This window comes from Pelodiscus sinensis, chromosome 14 (genome assembly GCF_049634645.1).
Source record: "Pelodiscus sinensis isolate JC-2024 chromosome 14, ASM4963464v1, whole genome shotgun sequence".
In the NCBI taxonomy this organism is placed as follows: domain Eukaryota; kingdom Metazoa; phylum Chordata; order Testudines; family Trionychidae; genus Pelodiscus; species Pelodiscus sinensis.
Genome location: NC_134724.1, coordinates 34,840,962 through 34,865,444, shown reverse-complemented (window position 1 = coordinate 34,865,444; position 24,483 = coordinate 34,840,962). Strand labels below are relative to the sequence as shown.

Genomic DNA, 24,483 nt, shown 5'->3' with positions numbered 1-24,483 from the left:
ACTGTAGGCACAGCAGCATCCCTACTCTGGGATTGAAGAGCTTTGGTGGCACTGCCTGTTGAATGAACTCCAAATTTTAACCAAAGACTGAACTAAATACGTACACTGAAGGCTGCAAAACTTGGGGATTGTCAAATGGAGTCATTTCGAATTCCCTCTGCTGACAATTCAACTTCAGGGACAAACATCCAATGATCTTAGAAAATTGTCTGCACTCTTATTATTGTGCCAGTGCAATGGTTCTGGCATGGTTCGAGGACATCTGTGAAATGGCCGGTTCACAGAGGTCTCCTAGGACTGTCACCCGATGTGCTGATCACACCACTGAGCCCAGCCTACCTGTCTTCTGGGATGCTCCACCACCCTGTTCTACGGGGTCAGAAGTTCTGGTCTCCCCCGGCCAAGGCACAGAGTTGGAGTAATAGTCTCCCAACTGAGTAGCACAGATGCTGAAACAGTTGAGCCATGGGAAGACTCAGCTATAGGGCTTTGACAGCACCCAAGAACAAGCCCCAAAGAGGACCAAACCCCCAAATAAATCAGTCTTATTCTGTATAAAAGTTTTGCATGGAGATTAAGCTCATAAGGATAGCCCACTTTATCAATGAAAGAGAGAGATGCACAGTAGTTGCTCCCGCCAAGATACTAATTATTTATACTGGGCTTGATAATAAACACGTATTTTTTAAGTATAAAAAGTAGGATGTAAATGATTGCAAGTGAAAATAGACAGATCAAAGTAAATTACTAAGACAAAACATGCAGCTAACTGTAATATACAGTAAAACTCCATTAGTCCGGCATCCAATGCTCCGGGACTCCTGATGGTCCGGCACCATCAGGAACCCGGAAGTGCTGGGGCAGCCGGACAGGCTTCCCCCATTCAGCTGCTGCTGAAACTGACCAGCAGCTGAATCGGGGAAGCCGGGAGCAGAGCAGCTGGGGTGCTGCTGGGTTGGTCTGGTAGCGCTGCCCCTCGGGGCTGCGGGACCAACCCGGCAGCACCCCAGCTGCTCTTGGGGATGCCTGGGGCAGAGCAGCTGGAGTGCCGCCGGGTTGGTCCCGCAGCGCCTAAGGACGGCGATGTGGGACCAACCCGGCAGGACCCCAGCTGCTCTGCCCCGGGCTTCCTGGAATCAGCCGCTGATCTGTTTCAGCAGCGGCTGAATCGGGGACCCCTGGGGCAGAGCAGCTGCAGTCCTGCCGGGTTGGTCCCGCATCGCCGTCCTTTGGCACTGCGGGACCAACCTGGCAGCACTCCAGCTGCTCTGCCCCAGGCGTCCCCAAGAGCAGCTGGGGTGCTGCCGGGTTGGTCCCGCAGCCCCGAGGGGCAGTGCTACGGGACCAACCGGGCAGTACCCCAGCTGCTCTATTGCAGGCATCCCCGATTCAGCTGCTGCTCAAACTGACCAGCAGCGGCTGAATCAGGGACTCCTGGGGCAGAGCCTGACTATCATAAGGGGGGGCTATGAGGGGTCTGGGGTGGCATCCCCTCCCACCCCACTCCAGACCCCTCATAGCCCCCCCCCCTTCTGATAGGCCGGCATATCTGATAATCCGGCACCCCCTGGGTCCTAAAGGAGCCGTATTATTGGAAGTTTACTGTACTAAGAAACTTGTTACATGCAATTTTTTATCCTAACAGTTGTTCTAATAATCTCTTTTTCAAGCTAGGCAGCCTTTAGTGTGGGCCCAATCCTTTCTCCTGTTCAGTCTTGATGTCTCCAGCAGACATCTGGGTGATTAGTGGGACGGTTTCCTGGCATCTGGCAATCACCTCTATTGTTTGGTTTCCTCCCTTTCTCTCCTCTTTGCCCAAAGTGGGAATTCGTTGTGTTCAATTCAAGGTTTTCTCACCTGGAGTGGAAAAGTACCAGATCCAAAATGGGTTCCAGCATCAGATGTCTGGGCCACATTTATTTGTAGGATCTATCACAGTTTGGCCTTACAAGAGAGAGAAACCCATTTACAGACAAGGGCGGCCCTAGACTAGCTGCCAGCAACTGGCGCCCTAGGCGAACCATGCAGTCGGCGCCCCCACCTCCAAACCCCTCAATGATATTGCGCCACCATTTGGCGCCTCATTTAACTTGGCGCCCTAGGCGACCGCCTAGTTCACCTATATGGACGGTGCCCCTGTTTACAGATCATTGTCCAGGTCAGTGTTTCTCAACCACTGGTACGAGTATCCTTAGGGGTACTCGAGAGAAATGTCAACACAACTGAAACTTAGAGAAAACAGAATTTTTGTTTTAAATTTTACAGCGCTTTATTATTTTTGTACTTTTTACACCAAAAATTTCATCGTCTACCTGGCTACGATTAAGTTGTTTAAACAAATGTGTTGCAATGGTAGAAGAAAAATTGCACGTGTCTAACAACTAGGTACTGGGGGTACTTATACAGTTTTTTTTTTTTCTTAAAAAGGGTGTACTTATAATTTTTTTAAAGGGATACTTTATAAAAAAGGCTGAGAAACACTGGTCTAGGTTACTGGCTCATTAAGTTCCTTACGTAGATTAATAAAATGGGTCTACATTTCATATTTCTAATGATACATGCACAGAAATAGAATACAGTATACACATTCAGCAGATTGTAACTTTAAAAATGATATGTGTCAGGATGCATTTTGGCTAAAGCATCTTTGAGTTATGCATATTCATGATACATAAGCTAATTTTCATAAAGCATGGGGGTGGCTTGACAATCTGTATGTTTGTCACATTTTTTGTTTGTGATGATGTAACACTGCAGCACAGTTCCCAAACCCCATGGTTTCAGTTATGCAAGAAACCAAGGCTTCCCTCATTATGCCAGAAAGCCACATGCCACATAGATCGAGGGGGTGTAGGATGAGTGGTGGTCTCTGATCACTTAGGGCTTAAGAGTGATCACCATCTCCCTGAATAGCAGCCGGAAGTGAGTAGGAAGCTATTGAAGAGCTGTGAGTGCAGGTGTTACGTAATAGTTATGCCTCACCCAATTTATAGGGTAATCAAGCATCTGCCCCCTCGTTATCTGAGCCTGCAAATCTACAGGCATTACTAATAGGCATAAAATTATTCAGCTCTGTTTAAAATCTACCGTCAGCATATGATGCAATAACCTCTGTCACCACTGAATTTCCCAGGCTTCTTATACATCAGATGGAGCGTAATAGGCATTCTAGGTTCCCAGTCTCAGATTCAATGCGTGGGCACCAGCAGGGAGAGTTCATTTGTACCCTGTTTCCATGCAGTGTCTTAACTCATTCACAACCTTAGTGTTTTGCTGTTTTGGATGGGTCCCTCCCGTTCATTTTCCTCTTGTCATTTAATACTAGTTAGGATACCTGATTGGAGACCTGTGGCACTGAACAGCCTTTCTTCTTAATCCTGAATCATAACATGAAATCTAGCCAATCAAAACAGATGGCTTGTGTGATGAAAAGTAGTTCCTAATTGTATTTCTGGCAACTGGAGGCAGCACTTTGTGCTACATGAATGAGTTGCTCTGTACCATTCTTTATCTTGTGATTAGGGCTGCAAGACAGGGACTTGGGTTCTATTCCTAGGTTTTCCATTGACTCATTCTGTGACCTTGTGTGAGTCGTGTCATCTCTCTGTGCTTCAGTTTCCCCCTCTGGAAATTGCTTCCCTCCATCACAAGGGCAACATGAGACTTAGGGCTTGTCTAATTTGAATTTGTTTGTACATGCCCACGTAGTTGCACTGATGCATGCCATAGTGTTGTAGGTATCTTGCACCAATCTAAAATGCAGCTTGCACTAGTATAATCTGCACTAGTGCAAGTCACTTTTTACACTGGTGCACTGTGTCTATATTAGGGGTTTGCACCTTATGATGACAGTGGTGCAAAGCTTCCCAGCACAGACAGGTTGTTAATTCATTAGCATTTGCAAGCTGTTCTGAGACCTCTTCAGACAGTTGCTTCTAGAGAAGGGTTGAGTCATACAATGAAGACTTTAGAGAAGTGCCAAGTCAGATAATATGGAAGGAAGTCCCGTTTCAGGATCTGAACCCTTCCGAGGTATCTGTGCTGCAGCTGTGAGTGAGCTTTCTAGCCTGGATAGACAGACTCATGCTAATGGGGGTCAAGGTAGCAAACTGAGAAGAGCTGCAGACATTGCAGCTCCTACAGAGGCTTGGGCTAACCAGCCAAGCACCAGTCTAGGTGTTAGATGGGCTCGAACTAACGTGTCTGTCCGGAGTCTCTCAGAGCTGCAGTGCCCACACAGCTATTCTTAGCATGCTTGCTCAAGTCCTGCTTGTGCAAATCTGTCTACCCACACTGCTTGCCCGCAGCACAGTGTAGAAATAGCTTCACGAGTGCAGTGCTGCAGAGAGAGATGTGTTGTCAGTAGGGCTGTCAAACGATTAAAAAAAATCACGATTAATTGCGCTGTTAATAGTAAGAATACAGCCCCTCTGCTCCAACCCAGTGCCCCCACCCCTCCCCAATCCCCTTGCTCTAACTCAGTGCACCCACCCCTCCCCCAGAGCCTGGTACCTCCACCCCCTTGCTCCAACCCAATACCCCACCCCCTCCCGCCGAACCGGTGACATAACCTAGCAGGGCGGAGGGTTACGCCAACCCCCCCACATCAGACCTGCCCTGGGTCTCACTGGAGCCACCGCTGCAGCCACGCACTTTTCCCTCCAAGCACTGGGGTGCATCTGCAGAGCAGCCATGAACAATCCGGGCACGCGGCTCCGAACGTCCCGTTTGACAGGCACATGCTGTTGCCCCCTCCCCGATCTCCTTTGCAGGGCAAAATCCCAGACATTTTTTACCATTTAAAAAAGCTGTCCGGACAGAGATTTAACAAGTGAAAATGTGGACATGTCCGGGAAAAACAGGACGTATGGTAACCTTAGATTAACATATGTTAATTTTTTTTAACGCGTTAATTCTGCTCTGCGTTAATCACAGGCGTTAACACGCGTTAATTGACAGCCCTAGTTGTCCGAAGTACAGGCAGTCCTCGGGTTACGTACAAGATAGGGACTCTAGGTTTGTTCTTAAGTTGAATCTGTATGTAAGTCGGAACTGGTGTCAGCCGCTGCTGAAACTGATCAGTTTCAACCGCGGCTGAATCTGGATGCCAGTTCTGACTTACATACAGATTCAACTTAAGAAACCCAGGCTTCCCCAAGTCAGCTGCTGCTGAAACTGATCAGTGGCTGATTCCAGGAAGCCTGGGGCAGAGCAGCTGGGGTGCTGCCCGGTTGGTCCGGAGCGGCACTGCGGGACCAACCCGGCAGCCCCCAGCTGCTCTACCCCAGGGGTAGGCAAGAAAAGCCTCGTCTACGGGGGGGGGGGCACTAGCTGCACCCCCCCTCCAGCAGACCAGGGAGACTGCCCAAGTCCTCCACGGCTTTGCTCCGTCTCCCTGGTCTGCTGACCTGGTAGACGCGGAGCAAAGCCGCGGGCAGCGGGACACTCCAGGCGCGCCGCGGCTGTCCCACTGCTGGCGTGCTCCGAGGCTTTGCTCCCCATCTCCCTAGTCCGCTGGTCAGGGAGACGGAGGAGCACGCATGCAGCGGCGCCTGGGCTGTCCCGCTGCGGGCGTGCTCCAAGGCTTTGCTCCCCGTCTCCCTGCAAACCAGGGAGACGGAGAGCAAAGCCGCGGAGCATGCCCGCAACGGGACAGCCCGGGCGCGCTTGAGCTGTCCCCCTGCGGGCGTGCTCCGCGGCTTTGCTCCTGTCCCCCGGGTCTGCTGGGGGGGTCCAGCAAAGCCGCTAGACCCCCCCCCAGCAGACCAGGGAGACCGGGAGAAGCTTTTCTCGCCCCGGAGGACACGGGTGGCGACCCGCCGCCCGTGAGCTCCGGGGCGAGAAAAGCGCCGTTTGTAAGTGCGGATCCGACATAAGTCTGATCCGCGTAAGTTGGGGACTGCCTGTACAGCCCTTTAGAGATATTAAACCAAGATCTCTTTGGCTCCTCTCTGCTAGTTTTCTGTGAGCTAAACTTCCCAAAGCACTTTTCTGTCAGAGCAAGGGAGACTGGCTGTTCATACTTGCTAACGTGCCCCTCGTCTGTAAACCTGCTTCCCTTTTTTAAGACAGTGTGTGGGTTGTTGCTGGGTACCGCATGGCTGCTGTTTGTCCAATGTCTTGTAAAGCCCTTTGGGATACTGTAACTGCAAAGGGGTGAAATATCCACATTCTAGTCTCTGCATCTCTCTTCTTTCAGCTTTGCTGTTTTCCCACCTGCAGTGAGTACAAGACCTGCTCATCTCCATGTGCACAGTCCTGTGTTTTTGCACTCTCAAGCATAAGTTGCTTTCCTTGTTAGAGAGACATGTTAGCGGGAATGAGCAGAAAGCTTTCCAGTCATTGGCAGAGCTCTGCTGGGCCCCAAGTCTGGAAGTGGAGTGGGCGCTGCAGGTCAGAATTGATGCACGTGGGCTGTGCTGTATGGGATTGCAGTACTGAAATGATGCAGGTCAGGATTAAGATGCATTAGCAGAGTTGTGTCCGAGGCAGAGCTCCCGCTTGCATTTTACCTGACTCCAGAAGAGTTAAATACCAAGAACTTTAGAAAGAAAGTGAGACTCTTCAATGTTTAAAAAAAAAAAGTGAAGAGCCCTACTTTGGGAAGGGTGGGGAGCACTAGCTGTTCCGCCTGCTGCATCTTTGTTGTGGTTGTATGTGACTCAGAGACTGAGCAGTTTGTGGCCCTGATGCACACCCCTCACTGGCCTGTGGTTGTGTGTGGCCTCTTGAGGTAAGATACCTCATCTCGTCTGCTGTTTCTTTTGACGTTTTACCAGCTCGGGTGCTCCAGGGAGGTGATCAGAGTGTGACACACACAGCAATTGCCTGCAATATCCGGGACACACCTGTTTGGATTAAGTTAAACTTTTTGAATTAAGCTTACATATGTTTGAAGCTATTGTATGAAAAATGTCAAGTTTATATATTATGGTGGATTGTATGTAACGTCTCATGGGGGAAACAAGGCAAGTGTAATAAAGGCTGGGATGATTTAGTTAGTGTTGGTCCTGCAGGGGGTTGGACTTGGTGACCTCCGGAGTTCTCTTCCAACCCTGTTGGTGTTATGAGTGCCAGAGGAATGTTTTAAGCAATGTGCTTGACAGACAAATATAAATGGGGTTCCGGGAAATATCTTGGTGAATGCAAATGACCAATTTGGTTGTGCAGAGACCCTGCCTTTTGAAGCTTCATCCTGAGGAGGTGACTCTTGTCTGGTAGCGTAGCTGCAGATCAAAGACCCAAACTGTATAAAGGGGTGAGTCAGATTCAGGGTGTGCTTGTTCTGAGCTAACAGGTGATATGAATGTGTGACCACAGAAAATCCCCATGGTGGAGTTTGAAGGAGCAACCACCTGTCAGAGCCCTTGTTTGAATTAGGGTAATCTCCAGTTAACTACTTAGTATGTAACATATGTGTAGTTTTCTTTTACTTTTTTAATGTGTTCTTTGTAATGCTTTCACAAGGAATGTGCTTGCTCAGGACAGGATGTGTTGTAATTTATGCCCCTGCAATTATACTGTTTCTTGCCTCCGAGGCAGAGGCAAAGGCAAAGCAAGCTGGCTTAGGCAGTCTGACTTGCTGGGGAACTCACAGTGTAGGCAAAGAGCTGTGAAGTCTGGAAAAAGCCCAGTCAGGAGGGAGAGAGAGATGTGTGTCTCCACCCAACAGGGTGGTGGCTGGGAATTTGGAAGCCTGAAAGCCTTTGCTGGATTGTAGAGGGGAATACAGGAGCAATTACTCTATACGTCTTCCTCCGGGTATTTCCTAGACCACCACCTAACTTTCTGGCACATTGTTTAAAACAGTCCTTTGAAGCTTATGACTCTTACTGTGTTTACATGTTTCTACCCTAGTGAAGTTACGTACAATCCCACAATAATACAAACATTTTGCAGTTTAATACAGTGGGCTCCAAAGATACTTAAACTTAATTTAATAAGGTTTAACTCAAGTTAACAGGGTTTGTCCAGGATACTGCAGGAAATTGCCATGCCTGTCACACAGAGAATTCCCAGGGCAGAACAAACCCTTTGTGTTAGTAGAATGCTCAGAGTTACAAAGGCTGGACCTGGAAAGGCCTTGCTGGCCCCATCTAGTGCGTTCTGTGGAATTTTGGCCAGGATTGTTCAATGCAGAGGAGTCACCAGGAAACACCAGGAAGCTTTTCTAACTGTTCCTCCGACTCCTAGATGCCCTGTGGTGAACATAACAGGGAGGGAGACCCGTGCTGGCATGCAGGGGGATGCAGATATCTAACATGCAGATTGTGAACTCTCTGGGACAGAGTCTATTTCCTTGATGTTTGTCTGTACTCTGCCTAGCACAACAGGACCCTGATCTGTGATTGCGGTTCCTACGTGCTACTGCAGTATTAATAGTACTGCCAGGAAAAGTGAAGGGTGACGTATGAAGCAGCAGCAGCACGGTTGTCTCAGAGCCCCATTGCAATTGGGCCTTGCTCTGAGGGGCTGTTACGTTTTCCCCTTGGTTTGATGTGACATTTATGTGTGTGAAGTTGGTATGGTGCCAAGCACTCTGTATGAGCGAGTCTCTTGGGCGAGTTCAGTGACCCAGCCTCGTCTTTTGTCTGCAGCTGTGGAAAGGGCGTACAGACCCAGTCCTACATATTGACCTGCGGCGCTGGGCTGACCTCATGCTGGTGGCTCCTCTTGATGCGAATACACTGGCAAAAATAGCAAATGGCATCTGTGACAATTTACTGGTAAGTTACTGTCTGCATTTGGGCCAGTCGTCACCCTGAACACTGGCTGAGGGCATCTCGCATGCTCCCTCATTCCTTATCCCTGTATTTCTTCAGCTGTGCCTTTGCCTTGTTTTCCTTTTCATTCCAGCTCTTTGGGTATGTCTACACTGCAGTGTTTTTTCAGCAATACATCCGTTTTTCAAGAAAAGTCACTTGTGTCCACACTGCAATTGCCTTCTTTCCAAAAAAAAAAAAAAAAAAAAGATTGAAAGAACAGAAGGTTTTCTCTGACCTTAGTAAACCTCTTTCTACATGGAAGAAGCTTTTTTCAGAAATACCTCTTTTGGAAAAAGTCGTGTGTGGAAGGGGAAGAGGGAGTTCTTTTGGAAGAAGAGGAAAAAACACAGGTGCCCTGGTGATCACTCCATTCATAGTAATCACAGCTTAAAGGCAAGAATGTGTTCATTCAGTGTGGACGCTATCTTTCGAAAAAGCAGATCACTTTTTCGATGCGCTTTGGCAGTGTGGACTCTCTCTTTTGGAAGAAGAATTTTTGGAAGATCTCTTCCGGAAAAGCTTCTTCCAAAAGGCTATGTGTAGACTACAGGCTTCTGTGTGGCAAAGACCATGTTCTCTGTTTGTACAGCGTCTAGCAAAATAGGGCCTGGATCTATGCCTTAGGCATTAAAGTTATACAAACAATCAATAATAATAATAATAATGTCTACTCTTTCCTCTGCCTTCCTCCATTATACCTCTTTCTCTTTTCCTCTCCACATCCTTTTTCATATCCCAGCCCCTCTCTTACTGTGTCCCCACCGCCACCACCCCTCTCCCTATAATGCCGCCTCGTCCTTTGCGTGATGCATGATACTACTACTTCTCCTGCACATGATAGCCTCTCACTGTCTCTCTTTATCGCACATGCACATACTTTGTCAATCTCCAGTTCCCCTTCCTTTCTGTGTTTTAGATGCAGTCTGGAAAGACACCTGTGAGATCAGATAAGTGTGTTTACTTCCTGCCAGTCCTCCCTCCCTCACTTAAAAGCATACATGGACATCTGCCCACACATACTTGCACATTTATTTAAATTTCAACCACAAGGCTTTTTTTGGGCAGTGCTGTTTTTCTGGTACTCAGGAAGCCTGGGGTGGGTGGGAAAAGGGAATCGGCTCCTGTGTTTGGGGAAGACAAACTACCAAAGAGCCACCTATTTGCCCAGGTGCCTGGGGACCAGAGATAGTTAGTTGCTCTTTAGATAGGGAAGGTTACCAAATTTAGGCACAAATGCAAGTCTGCACAGGAAATGCAAGTCTGCACAGGAAGTCTGTTCCGTGCTTCTCAAAAATGAGTGGAAGGGGAGCTAGGGATGTAGGACACAATCTCAAAGGGAAATTTGTATGGACAGGTGCCATTCTGCTCAAGAAAATCTAACTGGGTGAACCCCAGTGCTAAGGAAAACCCCAGTGCTTGCAAATGACTAAAATATGGCCAGAGTGACGGGCCTCACCTATGTGAGCACGTGGAAAGTCTCTGAAAGTGTCTATTTAGTGCACGAATGGGCACTATTTTTGAGGAACATGGAACTGGTTACAACAGCGTTTCCTGTGCAGACTTGCATTTGTGTCTAAATTTGGTAACCTTCCCTATCTAAAGAGCAACTAACTATCTCTGGTCTCCAGGCACCTGGGCAAATAGGTGGCTCTTTGGTAGTATGTCTTCCCCAAATGCAGGAGCTGATTCCCTTTTCCTGTATGTGGCCCCTGGGTTACCTGGATCTGACCCCCGAGGCTTAGGGCCTCCCCCAGCATTGGTGAGCCTGTGCTGGCACTTCAACCCTCCTGCCACCTGCCTCCGACTGATTTTTCTGTAGGTCAGTGGCCCCAACCCAAAAAAGGTTTCCCGCCCCTGCTTTAGTGTTTCATTTGGAAGTGTGGAGGGGATCAGAACTAAGAGGATTATACTTTGCCTGTTCACATCATACAGGACAAGACTGATAAAAAGTTTACTGAACACAGGATGGCCACAACTTTCCACACATACAGTTTCCCTCTCTCCTGGTATAGTTCCAGAGTTCCTTCTCAACCATCTCTGGCCTCCACTGGAGTGGGCAGTTGTCCCTCCTTTATCTGCATCTTTAGTATTATCTCAGACTTTGCAAATAGGTCTTGGGTTGCACTGATCGCTGTTATCAATGGCACAACCTGTTACCTTCATCCAGAATGTGTACACATTTCACGAGGTCAGTTTCTACCTTGATCACTTCCTTAAAGAGGTCCCTGTCTCGGATATCTGCAGAGCAGTGACTTGTTCGCTCTTTTGCAGAATGTTATGCTATCACTGGAGATTTGGCTGCTGATGCCATCTTCTGCTCTGTCACTGTGGGTTCTGATGCGATCCCTTGTGATATGTAGAAGCCGTTTGAAGGCTGGGAAGTTGAGGGCATATTTTGAAAAAGGCCAAACGAGTTGTTTCTTCTTGATGCGTCTGAGAAATGCATATGCTTCTTTCGATTACATGAGTGATGTATCCAGTTGACAAAGCATGTAGGCAAAATGACTGTATAGACTTACCTCAGATGCAGTCTCGAGAGTTGTATGGTATGGTCTATGGTAGGGATGTGAAGGACTAGTCTATTATCCAATAAGCAAATGCTTATTGGATAGTCAACAGTATAGTCGACTAGTTTCTTCCCCCCTTGCTGCTTCTATCAGAAAGAGGCAGCAAGGACAGGGGGGAAGAGGGGAATACGTCAAAGCAGCAGTGCCACTTGAAGGCTGGGGCTAGACCCTGGGCTGCACATGGCTTTAAAATGCTGCATGCATGCCACATGCCACTTTAAAATGCCGCATGCAGCCCAGAGCCAGCTGGGGTTTCCCCAGGCTGCACGTGGAGCCCAGGATCATCTAGGGACTCCCCCACTGACCCCGGACTCCCTGTGGCGTTGCTGCTTTGAAACGCTGCGTGGAGCCTGGCATCAGGCACCTCGTGGTGTTTCAAAGCAGCAGCACCGCATGGAGCCCAGGATCAGCTGACTCTGGGCTACACAGGACACTTTCGCCTTTGAAGTGTGGCAACATCCCTGCAAAAATGCATCGACTATTCAATTAGTCAGTTAGTTGATACTTAACATCCTTAGTCTTTGGCCACCATCTGCTTCCCTCTGGAGGCACAGTCCAAAGACTGAGGGCCTGTGCACGTTCTGTTCCAGCTACCTGTGAGTGTGCTGCTCACTTGACTCAAGAAAAGGTGAAGCCTGTTGTTCTGGGACTTGCGCTCTTTGTAGCCCTCCCACCTTTTCCCCATTAGATGTGAGGCTGCTGGAATCTTATGCGATTTAAGTGCCGATTTGTTGAAGCTGCTGACAAGTGTCTATTATGGCTGGGTAAAGCTTGGGTATCTGTACCCTGGCCTTAATGGTCTTCAGCTTGGGAAGGAGCTTCTGTGCTGCTGCGGCAGCCTGATAGGCGAGACAAATAGGAAAGGCAACAAACACACTAGGGTTGGATCTCTTGTCCTCTTCTTACAGACCTGTGTCATCCGTGCGTGGGACCTGACCAAACCCCTGCTCTTCTGCCCTGCTATGAACACAGCCATGTGGGAGCATCCTATTACAGCTCAGCAGGTGGAGCAACTCAGAGGCTTTGGCTACATAGAGATCCCTTGTGTGGTGAAGAAGCTGGTGTGTGGGGACGAAGGTCAGTCCTTAGCATGCCCTCTGGCTGCTGTCCTGTGCACTTTCTCCCATGCTGATCATACGACTGTTTCACTGAGGTGAACAAGTAGTTTGTGCTAGGGATGTAAGGAACTAGTTGACTACCCAATAAGCATAAACTTTTTGGATAGTCGAGTAGTCACTGAACTAGTCACTTTCCCACCCCTTGCTGCCTCGAGAGAGAGAGGCAGCAAGGGGAGGTGGAGCAGGCGCCAGTGCTGGGGGGGAGCTGACTTAAAAGCCACTTCTCCCCAGCACCATCTCCATGGGGGGGGTGGGGCAGGGGAGGCAGAGGCGTCCCTACTGCTGCACCTTTCCCTTTGAAATGTATAAGAGCTGTGGGACACTTGTACATTTCAAAGATAGAGGCACAGTAGGATAGCAAGCGCCCCTCCCCTTATTGACTAATCGAGTAGTCAATGGAAATTCCATCAACTACTCGATTAGTTGATAATTGAAATCTAACATCCCTAGGTTGTGCTGTAACCCTCCATTGCTGAAGTTGACAGAAATGTGTTGACATTGGGTCTGACCAACTGGGGGAAAAAACATTTTTTTCTTGCCAATTTTCAAAGTTCATTGAGATTCTGGGAATCCAAAGCAAAATCCAGAGTTGGTATCTGGGTGTAGAGGGTCATATTAACTTCGATAACTCCAATCAACGTAAGATTTGGAAAATAAATATTGCCACTGTTAATCCATGATAAGAGAAGAGAAGGTTAGGGTGCTATCCTGGGACATGAGAGATCCTATTTCAGTTCTCTGCTCTGCCACAGGTTTTTCTGTGGGACCTTGGTCTCTGCTCAGTTCCTCCCTGTGTAAAATGGGGATAATGAAGGAGAATAGCATGTCCCCGACTCACAAAGGAGTTTTGAAGAGATCCTTTAAAAATGGAAGTATTCAGATTCTGTGGTAATGGAGCTATATATGGACAGAGGAAGAATGCTGTTTCTGTGGCAAATTTTGCGTAATCAGTCTATTCCTAAAAGCAAATCCATTGTAGTACCTTTGTAGAACTCTGTTTGGACAAGCACATTTGTGTCAATATTTTAATAACTCTGCTGTGTAGTTTGATACCGAACTCTAGTGCTTTGACATCTTGCATAGCAATCTGTCAGGAAAATAAGAGATGTTTAAAAATAGTCTTTGTGGTTGCTGAGTAGGGGTTGGCTTTCACACCTCCTGTTCTCTCAGGTAAATAGTGTGCATCTCTAATAGAGAGATCTTTGGGAACTCAATACCAAGCTGCACAGAGGGTCAGACAAACACATATGTAAGTTAGTTATTTAAATCTGTAAAAATACATGAGCCTTAACCATTGTGCTAGGGTTCTTACAGTTTGTCACATCCAATTTCTCACATGGCCCAGGATTACCGTAAATGGAAACACCCGAATGAGCCTCTCGGTCTCTCAGAAAAGCGCTGCAGTGCAGGCAGGGGAATGATTTCCAGCCTGTTCCCGTCCTGGACTTGCAGGCTTCCCTGCAGCCCTGTGGGCAGGGGCTTATGACCTTCTTGCCCCTCTGCTACCCCGCTTGGCCTAGACTCTGGTCCTAGAGAGGATGGGACTGCTCCGTCTCATAAGCTTTGTGCCCAAAGCAGCAGTCACGTATGGCACCTCTCCTCTTTCAGGGGCCTCTTCCCTTGTTGAGCCACCTCTGCCTGGGCTTTGTGACAGTTGAAGCCCCTGTAGAGCCTGGCACCTGCCGCTGGTTCAGGGAACGTGGTGACAAAGCTGCTGGTGCTCCCCCACCCCATCTGGTTTCCTGCCACCAGGCACTGGCAACAGCCCTGCCCTGTCTGCTGCTACTGCCTGATCCAGTGGCCGTGTCCAGTCCTTGGTGCTGCCCAACTGTATCAACCTGACAGTAAGGTGGTGGGGTGGGTTTCCGCGTGGCCTAGGGGATAGGGCGCTCACCTGGGAAGCACGGGGTTGTGGGTTCTAGTCCTGGGTCGGGTGGGCCAAAACCAGTGGGTCCCGGGACCAGAGGGATAAAGGGCGCCCTGACCGTAAGGTGGTGGGGCGGGTTCCTGTGTGGAAAGCCCATGACTTAAATGCTACTGCTGAGCTACCTGGACTACAATGGCTCCACTCTGCAAGCTCTGTAGTACTGGTGGATGCTTGTCTGGAAATGGGAAGGAGAAATCTAGGAAGACACGTGACCCTCATGTGCCCCACTCCCATATGTCGCCCCTGGTAAGGGGGCAATCCAAGAGACTGTCTCTTGTCCATATCTGGTGGGTGCTGCTCCACCTGTTTAGAGTTAGACAGTATAGAGAGTAACACACAAGCCTGCCTGTGTCTTCTCTATAATGCAATCCACCAAGGGGAGTTCACCTCTTGGGAATTATGAGTCTGAACAGTACTAGAGTAGAAGTCTAATTGGGTCACGGGGTGTATCAGGGAGTGTTATGACTTGGCCCAGAAAGTTCCACCCCGGGTTACAGCACATTCCACCAGGGCGCAGGCATCCTATGTAGCCTTTGGAGTGCAGGTTCCGATTACCGAAATCTGCAGGGCGGCCACGTGGTCGTCAGTACACACCTTTACGATGCACTATGGGAACTATGCGCTGACACAGCAGGCCAGGGAGAATGCAGGTTCTGCGGTCCTCAGTTGTGTGTTGTCACTGTGTTTGTTTCTGTACCACATTGCATCTTTCGATCGGTTCTCTGTGTTCTGTTAGTTGAATAAATATGTTTTGGGTTATTCAACCTTCATTTGCTTGTCTTTCTGGGTGCACCGACCTCTCCTCCATAAAGTGCGGTTAGCTTGGAAGTCACCTTATTCGAATGGACATACTCGAAGAAGAAAAGAACTGTTGTTCTTCGAGATGTGTTGCTCATGTCCATTCAATTCCCCCCTATTTCCCCTTCGTCGGAGTGTCCGGCAAGAAGGAACTGAGGAAGGGGAGCGCTGGCAGGGGTACTTATGCTTTGCTATAGCGGCGCCACTCCAGGGGGCGACCTGCTGGCGCTACGGATACCGCTTGAGAAAATGCTCTGGAGAGATGGTGCACGTGGTGCGCACACCTTATTTGAATGGACATGAGCAACACATCGCGAAGAACAACAGTTACAGGTAAGTAACCGTTCTTTTCCTTCCTAAACCGAGTCGAAGGTAACTAATTTCTAATTGGGAACTAGGTAACACATAGAAATTGGATAATTAAATTGTAAATTAGAAATAAGACATACTTTTTTAACAGTGAAAGTGATTAACCTTTGGAATAAATTACTAAGGAAAGGGATGGATTCTCTAGCTTTGAAGTCCTCACACAAAGACTGGAGCCTTTCTGGAAGATATGCTTTAGCCAAACACAAGTTACTTCTTTAAATTCAGGATAAAATTCTATGGCCTGTGTTTGACAGCAGGTCAGACTAGATTGCCCAATGATCCCTTCGGGCCTGAAAATTTTTGAAAGTTATGAATCTGTGGAAAAAGACTTCAGGAGTGAATGCAACATCTCCATTGAAAGATTTGTGCACATCTGGCAAGTAACTAATCCCAAAGGATGAGTTTTTACATTTTTGTTCTTGTTACATTTCCAAGAATTAGTTCAGGATACAAGCCAAAGTAAAGTCAGGACAATTTTCAAATAGTCTTCATTTCTTTGTGCATTGAAAGCAAACAAACGTTCAAAGTGTTCGTGTTTTTGACACAGAGAAAATGCCCATTTTGCAGAGAATTCACAAAAAAAAACCTGGATTGCAAAATAAAGTGAAATGAAAACATTTGACTCACATTAATTTGTTTTGGTCATTTCCACTCAACTTTTGTAATCAGACAATTGACATTTAACCAGAACACACACTCCATTTAGACCCTAGCGAACTGAGGAGTTTGTGTGGCTTGTTTGGGGTATTTTTCCTCTGCCCATTTGGAACATAGTTGCTTTCTGGAGTTCAGGTCACTGTGGAAATCATGTGGGCTACCCATGAGGATACACAATTTGTGGCAGTGACTGTCCCCTTGGAATTTGTCAGTGGAAGCCGGTCTTCACTGTAGCCTTGCGTCCTGCCAGCATATCTGGTCTAACTCGCTGTAACACACTGCTTAGAAAATGCACTGGCACATTGCACTGTTGTGTGGATGGGAAGGCCAAATTTCAGCTGGACTTGTGGTATATCAATGATCAGCATGCAGCCTTCTGGGACCTGAGTTTTACTGTCTGTGTCACTTTGCTCTCCAGGTCGAGGTGCCATGGCGGAAGTATGGACCATTGTGGAGAAGGTGAAGGCGATCCTTTCAGAGCGGGACTTGCCAAAGCAGCTGATTTCTTGATGTAAATCCCCCATCCCACCCCCGTGACAGTTTATCAGTGTGAGGATGAGAGCAAAAGGGACCTGAGATGGTATGTGCATCCAAGAACATTGCCATCAGCTGAAAGAATAAGATGTTTGGGTTCCAGTGCCATCAGCTGCTCTGATATTGAAACCTCTGATATAATTAGAGATCTTCCGAAACTGCTTAAGTTTCTGTGTACATGTATGTGAAGGGCCTCTGCTGTAGCTTAACCACAGTTCACATCCGAACATCTGTATAAAGCCGTGGTCCCCAACACGGTGCCCGCGGGCGCCCGCGGGGGCATTTGCATGCGCCCGCCAGGTGCTCGGGGCTGGCCTGGCCCCGGGCACATGGCGCGGCGCTTGCGGGGAGTGCCGGCCCCGGGCGCGTGGCTATGGGGGGCCCTGGCCCCGGGCATGCGGCTATGGGGGGGGCCGCCCCCGGGCACGCAAGTGTCCCCGCCCCCTGGCGCCTGGCGGGCGAACGGCCACTCCCCCTGGCGCCCGACAACCTCAAAAGGTTGGGGACCACTGGTATAAAGAGACATTTGCACCCTACAGGGCCATTTGATCTTGAGTATTTTACATGGGATAGTTTTTGACAGACTGAAAAGAGAATTTCTAAATTGCTCTAGGTCCAGCATCAAGAGGAATCAGAGAAGAGGATGGTGTAAAAATATTAGTTATGGGAATGCTCCCAGCCTCACCCACTAGAAGTCACGATAATGAATGTTCTAAAAGTACCGGCTCTGGAAAGCTCTTAAAACAGCTCCTCTAGTCTCCACCTTTCCTGCAGGACGCTTATTATCAATATTTCCCTAAGAAACCGTAATGAGCAAAGGCTGCAATTCATTGTTTGAAGGTTGTTTGACTCAGTCATGCATGTTTTTGGTGCATGATACGTATTTTCTGTATTACTTGAATGTTGTTTTTTACGATCACAGGAGAAAAAAAATCCATTGAAAGAGCACAGAGGGCCTTGTGTTGACCTTTGCCCTTTTGTATCCATTGATGTGTAGAAATGCAGACGGCAAATGTAAACCAAAATGAACTTTCGGCTCTGCCTGGCAGAGTGTTGAAGGTCTTGACATCAGCACATTTGGCCACTCTAAAAAGCCTGGGGAAGCTGTCTCGAAAAGACTTTGATGCTCCTTTTGAATTTGAAAAATTAAAGAGTGACAAGAGGAAGATGGGAAAACCTGACCATGGACATCAGGGGTTACACCTTAGGAGAGCCCCACAGCTCCTCCTCCTTTGAAATGTGATCCTTTCACCCAAAAAGGAAGGAAGGGAGTGGATGGGGGAGGGTGCTGCAGTCTGCAGAGCACAGGTTTTGTTTATAGATCCTAGAGTTTATTTTTAACTAGTTACACACAAATATAAGGCCTTCTGTACAGAACCTACACCCTACGTATTAGGCAACCTTTGAGCTCCTTAGCACAAGGGAAAGGTTATCATGGAGTGTTTGGTGTCCTTATCGATTCTATACAAATAAAAAGCTTCTGAACTTTCCCTCTTTGGCTTCTTTACTGATGTGGAGCTGGCCCTATGGGGGCCCAGAACTGCAGGGGATAAGGACAGAAGAGTGTCTAGTGTCACAGCCTTAAGGGTAGCAGGGATTTTTGGCTGGGCGATCCTTTTGCACAATAGCAGTAAGAATCCTGGTTTTATAGCAGTGGCCTGGTGGCTTCTAGTCCTCTATCCAGCCTCAAGCAGTGGCCTGCCTCTAACAATGCTGTATTGTGATGGTGACAGACCTGTAGGGTTTCTCCATGTTCATGGTCAAAGTCTCCTACGATTAGTCTATTAGAATAGCTTTGTGATGCTGACACAGGGCCTGATCCCAAGCCCATTGAAATTGCTAGAAAAGATTTCCATTGACTGCACTGGACTTTGGATCAGGCCCTCACTGAGGTTTCGTCTACACAGCAGTGTTATTTCAGAATAATGAATGTTATTTCGAAATAACTTTGCAAGTGTCTACACAGCAATTCTGTTTTGAAATAATATTGAAATAACAAGCTGCTTAGTCCGGATTTTGTAAACCTCATTTTCACAAGGACTAATACTTCTTCCGAAATAGCTATTTCGGAATATCAGTAGTGTGGACACTCCACTACTGCTATTTCAAAATAGTTCCTCCCACAGGCCATTCAAAATAATTACTCCCAGTGCTTCCTGTTCTAAATCGAGGTAGTGCGTGCACATTAAGGGGGCCTGCCGTGGACTAATTTCAAGGCTTCCCTGTACTGTATATGTGCTATTTCAAAACTAGCCAAATAGCCCGTTTTTCAGGTCTCTACTCCATGTCGGTTTTCTCTCCTGAGCCTCCAGTCTCTCGCTCTGTCTCTCTCTCTCTCTCTCTCTCCTCCTCCTACTGCCTCCCCCCCCCCCCCCGCTCTCTCTCAGCTCTTCTCCGTCTCCTGCCTTTCTCTCTGTCTCTCTCTTTATCTTCTCCTCCCCATCCTGCCTCTCACTCGGGGGAGTGCGGAGCCCAAACGGTCGCTTGCGTCACTTGCTCCCATGCGGCGGCCCGTCTGAGCGGCACAGAAGTCAGCTGAGCGCCATGGCGGGAGTTGAAGGGGGGCAGGACAGTGATGTTCACAGCCAGGGTGCGGGGCCTGGAGCCGCAGTCACTCTGCACATCACCGCCCCCCCCTTCCCTTCCCACCGTGGTGCTCGGCTGACTACTGCGCCGTTTGGGCCCCGCATTCCCCATGCAGCATGGGCTGCCCAGAGGGAACAGCCAGCATTTCAGGCAACAGCGCCCCTCAGAGGGAACAGCCAGCATTTCGGTGTTAGACTCAGACACTGGGCTACTATATATATGATAAGCTATTTTGGAGTATTTCTTCTGGAATAGCTTATTCCAAAATAAGTGTGCAGTGTAAACGGAGCCTGAGTGACTACAGGACCTTTGAAGAGTGAATGTGTTCTGATTATAGCTACAGTGGAAGAGGAATTGAGATTCTTGGGTTCTGTTCCTGTCTGTGGAACTGGAAATGCTAAGTACCCTTTTTGTGCTGCAGTTTTCTCTGCTGTGAAAACCAACTGGAAATAAAACAAACTATCTTGGAGGCTAATGTATGTGTTTGCAAAGAATTTACAGATCATTGAGTAAGAAGTTTTACAATTTCAGGACCAAGAGTGGTAATTTAATTCCATTGTCATAATCTCCAATGACTTGAAGTAGAATTCAAGGAAATATGAGCAGGTCGTGAGAGGACCATTTCATGGAAGTAAAGGAGAATGGCCAGAAAAATAAAGGATGGAGCTTTGTCTTAAAGGACCCCCCACTCTCTTTTACTTGATCAGACAGTGTGCCACTGTGTGATCAGTGCTTGGAAACCTGAGTGGACACTTGTTAGAACAGCTTCTTATTGGATATGGGTCATGGTGTTAGTGTGGGTTATTTTAAACTTCTTTGAAACCAGTGGGTGTAACAGCCAGTTTTCATTTGAGATAAAGGTAAGAGAGAGTTTCCCTCCTTTATTGAACCACATAGCTGAAACAATAACAACCCCCATCCAAAAACACAGGAACATGGCACCACCCAAAAAAGGCACATTTGGGTTTTGCTGAGTGTTTGTGTGTCTGTGAGAGAGAGGCAGAAAGACCAGTGAAACACAGAGAACTGGCAACAAGGTAGCATCAGACATGACAACAGAAGCCTTGGTGGTGTAGACCTGAGGAGAAAAACAAAAAATGTTTTTGGGATGAGTTCTGGCTAGAAAGGGGCTTGAAGCTGTGTTCAAAGAAAGTGTGTCCTGCTGTAGGGATGTAAGCAACTGGTCAACTAGTGATGAGACTAGTCACTTCTCCCCCTTCCCTCTATCAGGGAAGCAGCAAGGCGGGGAGCAGGAACTGGTGTTTGGGGGAGTTGGCTTAAAAGCTGGTTCCTCCCAGCACTATCTCCGGAGGGGCAGGGGAGATAGAGGCACAACTGGAAACAGCGTGAGTGGGGACTGGGGCCCTAGTGGGCCTCTTGTACATTTCAAAGCCTGAGGCTCCATAGGGAGTGCGGGGCTTCTGCATTTTAAACTGTAGCAAGAGCCTGGTAGGTGTCCAAAAGTGGAGGTGCCCTTATTGACTAATTGAGTAATTGATGGAAATCCCATCGACTGTTAGATTAGTTAATCTAAATTTAACATCCCTATCCTGCTTTTTTATTCTTCCTGTGCTCAGAGAAACTGGACTTTTTACTTTCTTTGTAAATAAACAAGACTGCATCAAAGATACCTACCTGCTCCACCAGAAGTTTTCCTTACTAAATGAAACAGCATTAGCCTAAATTTTGGCTAACCCCTTAAGGCTAAAACAGGTGATGCATCAAATGAGGGATGCCTCATAAAGATGAACTCTGAAACAAAGAAGGAAAACTCAACTTTTGCCCCTTTCGGGTGTATGGAGGACCTGAAATGTTTGGGCTGGTGGTTTGCTTTGTGTTTTGGCATTATAAATTCTGGTCGTCTCTGCCCTATTTTTCCTGAAAATATCTCAGGATAACTGGAGGGTTAGTATGAATGTGGCATCACAGACCGCATGCAAGTGGAACCTGATTAAATAAGAGTGTGTTCTTAACATTCTTTCTTTAGAATTTGTGTCTGCCCAACACGTGTTTAACTCAAATGCTTGGATAAATAATTGGAACTAAAGCTCTCTTTGTTAAAGACTCAGTCCCATACCCATCCCACCCCCTTTTTTTTACAGGCCAAGAAAATTCAAGATCCATATCTAGGGCCTTTATCTAGATTAGGATTTGGAAGGTTAGCTAATGTCTGAACAGACAATTGCAACTAAAGAAGTGAGTTAAAGTCTAGAAATTCATCCAGTTTAATTCATGTTAAAGACCATGGCTCGAGTTATCTACACTTGAGTTACTTCTCTCAAGCTAGCATCAGTCAAGCTAGATTGTAACCTTATCTACATCTACATTGGAAACATTACAGCAGCTCAGCTGCAGCACTCCAGTATGAACATTAACTCCACTGAGGGTAGGGTTTCTCCCACTGTGCTAGGTAATTTGGTCCCGACTCCAACCCACCCCAAGAAGCTTGGTCTACAATGGGACTTAGGTCAGTTTAACTGCGTTGCTCCGGGTTGTGGAATTTTCACACCCCTGAGGGAAGTAGGTGAGTCAACTTCACTTTTAGTGTTGACCTGGCCTAAGTGATCACACTGCAATGACCCTTGAGTTGCTGCCCCCCCACTGGTGCTACAGTCACTTGCATGGGGTATGAAAATTTCCGAGTGCACATCCCCTCAGGGCTGGCCCACTATTTTGGCACCTGATGCGGGGAACTCAAATGACGCCCCCATGTCCTCTCGCTTGGGCCAAAACTTTGAATGGTCTCAATTCTTCCTGTTCTATTCCTCTCATGGCACTCCACCATCTCTGTGCATCTAGAGCAGACAGAATACATATGCACCAGCAGCAGACACAATTTTCTACACTCTGGGTCCTAGTGGTGCCCCCCCCCACAGTCTGGCATCTGAGGGGGCTGCCTCAGTTTGCCTCCTGGTAAGGCCAGCCCTACATCCCCTAGTTTTTTGTGCTGTGCTAAGCTGCTCCTCTGTGAGTTTTTTCCTAGTACATGGTGGAAGAACTTTTCTGTTCTTTCTGAGCAGTGGTAGCAATCATGGGAATGCTTTGGAAACAATCAGATGGAATTATCCTGTGTCTGCACTACTGAGTGGTGATGCTAAGCTCCTGAGAATAGTGCCGTCTCAGACTCTAGTCTGTATCCTTCCTCAGGCCAGCCAACTCCAGATAAAAATGCCACCACCTTGCTGGAATTAAATGTTTTCCAGTGTGGACAGGATACAAGTTAGGTACAATGCTGGAGTTACAACTTGAGGTCATTTTCCAGTGCACACAAGCTCACAGGTGCACTATCTAGTTTACACGAGGCTTTTAGCACGTTTTAGCAAATAACTTCTAAAGCAAGGTGAAAAACCTCCAAAGTGACCTCCATCAAACCTAAGCAAACTCAAGCTGTGATAGTTCTGATACTACTGAAGTGAAAGAAAAATAAGCCGCAAATAAATCTTCCATATTCACACCTTGTATTACAACATGAACCATTTCAAAAACCCCGTCCTTTTTTCTTTGCAGGTCATCTTATATAAGGATTGATCTACCTGTCCATGGGTCACTATGGTGTCTGGTAGAGTTACCAGGGATGAATATGATCTTAAATATTTCCCCTCTGCTTTTTTTATACAGAGATTTGTGCTTGTCACCATAGTAAATAGTGTGAAATATCTTTTTTTGAGCCCTGACTCCAGAAGTTTGTGTGCATAGGCCCTGGGGTTAACACCTCGCTGAAGCAGGTGGCAGGGTTCACACTTTTGCAGCTGTTGGGCTGGAGACGCCTTTCTGCAAGCCAGGGAAGTGGTGTGGCTTACATCTTCGAAAGCTCTTTGCAACAGGAAGTAAGGTGTTTTTTTTCTTTTTGAAGGGAGCAGATTTTGCAGACTATAGCAGCAGGAACCTCGGCAAGATGCAGAGAGATTTCAACATCACGGGGGATGTGCAAAGGCTTTCCCTATAACTCTGACCAGGCTGTGACTTTCGGAAGATGCACTCACTGCTGGTGATATGCTGTTGGTGATGACTGAGAATAACACCTCTCCCTACCATAGTCTTTTGTGGCAACATGTTACATATCCGATACAGGCAAAGCTGAATATAATTAACCAGCAATGTACAGTAAATGTACTGTTATCCGGCACGCTCGGGGATTCGGGCATTCCAGTTATCTGAGGGCCACATCAACCGAGGAAAGACCAATGGACAATAATAGTAAAACTCAAGTTTTTAATACTGGTAGTTTTGTAGTGTGGTCTCACATTTCTATTTTGAGTTAAAGATGATTAATACTTCTTAAATAAAAAATTGTTAAGCCAATCATGGTAAACCAAGCCAGGCCTGTGCGCACGAAGATGTGACAGTATTGTGGCTGGGGGCAATGCCGGTTAACAAAGTTTTCTGGTTAACAAAGGTTTCACTATAGTTGTCTTGTGATCTGTACTGCACTGAGTATTGAGAAGCAGGATCATCCAGCTCTCATGGCCAGATGTAAAGTCCCAAAGATTTGTGTTCTTTTACAATGCAGCCACACACAGAAATAACAGATTCTTTTACTTATTGCTGCTTCTCTGTTAGGCTACGTCTAGATTGGTATGATTTTCCGGAAATGCTTTTAACAGAAAAGTTTTCAGTTAAAAGCATTTTCGGAAAAGTGCGTCTAGATTGGCAGGACGCTTTTCCGCAAAAGCACTTTTTACGGAAAAGCGTCCGTGGCCAATCTAGACGCGCTTTTCCGCAAAAAAGCCCCGATCGCCATTTTCGCAGTCGGGACTTTTTTGCGGAAAACAAATCTCTGCTGTCTACACTGCCCCTTTTGCGCAAAAGTTTTTCAGAAAAAGACTTTTGCCCGAACGGGAGCAGCATAGTATTTCCGCAAAAACACTGATAATCTTACATGAGATCGTCAGTGCTTTTGCGGAAATTCAAGCAGCCAGTGTAGACAGCTGGCAAGTTTCTCCACAAAAGCTTTTCCGGAAAAAGTGGCCAGTCTAGAGACAGCCTCATTGTTTATTTGACAGTGATCCATCATTGTGGTAGAGCAGCAAAAAACAAAACACTCATCCTATAGAATGGTTTAGCTAGAGGATTCAAGAAGAGTGTCCTTATATCTTATAGTATATATTTGAGAGAGTTTGTGTGCCTGTCTGTCCATGTGTCTGTCTGTTCAAGAACTCCTC

General features: G+C 47.3%; 1 protein-coding gene across 9 annotated transcripts in view; it reads left to right on the top strand.

The window, feature by feature from the left end:
* The window catches only part of PPCDC (phosphopantothenoylcysteine decarboxylase), a 42,133-nt gene extending 18,496 nt beyond the window's left edge, over positions 1-23,637 (top strand). For 6 of the 9 annotated variants that reach the window (XM_075897409.1, XM_014575116.3, XM_075897407.1 and 3 more), the window contains 3 exons: positions 8,598-8,726; positions 12,241-12,409; positions 16,620-16,897. In XM_075897409.1, coding sequence (XP_075753524.1) covers positions 8,598-8,726; positions 12,241-12,409; positions 16,620-16,711 — 390 coding nt within the window. In that variant the 3' untranslated portion in view covers positions 16,712-16,897. Of the gene's footprint in view, positions 1-8,597; positions 8,727-12,240; positions 12,410-16,619; positions 16,898-17,348; positions 17,740-23,174 lie in introns of those variants that run through there. The other 3 variants (XR_332275.4, XR_332276.4, XM_075897411.1) reach the window with 3 other exon arrangements.
* The last annotated feature ends 846 nt before the right edge of the window (positions 23,638-24,483 follow it).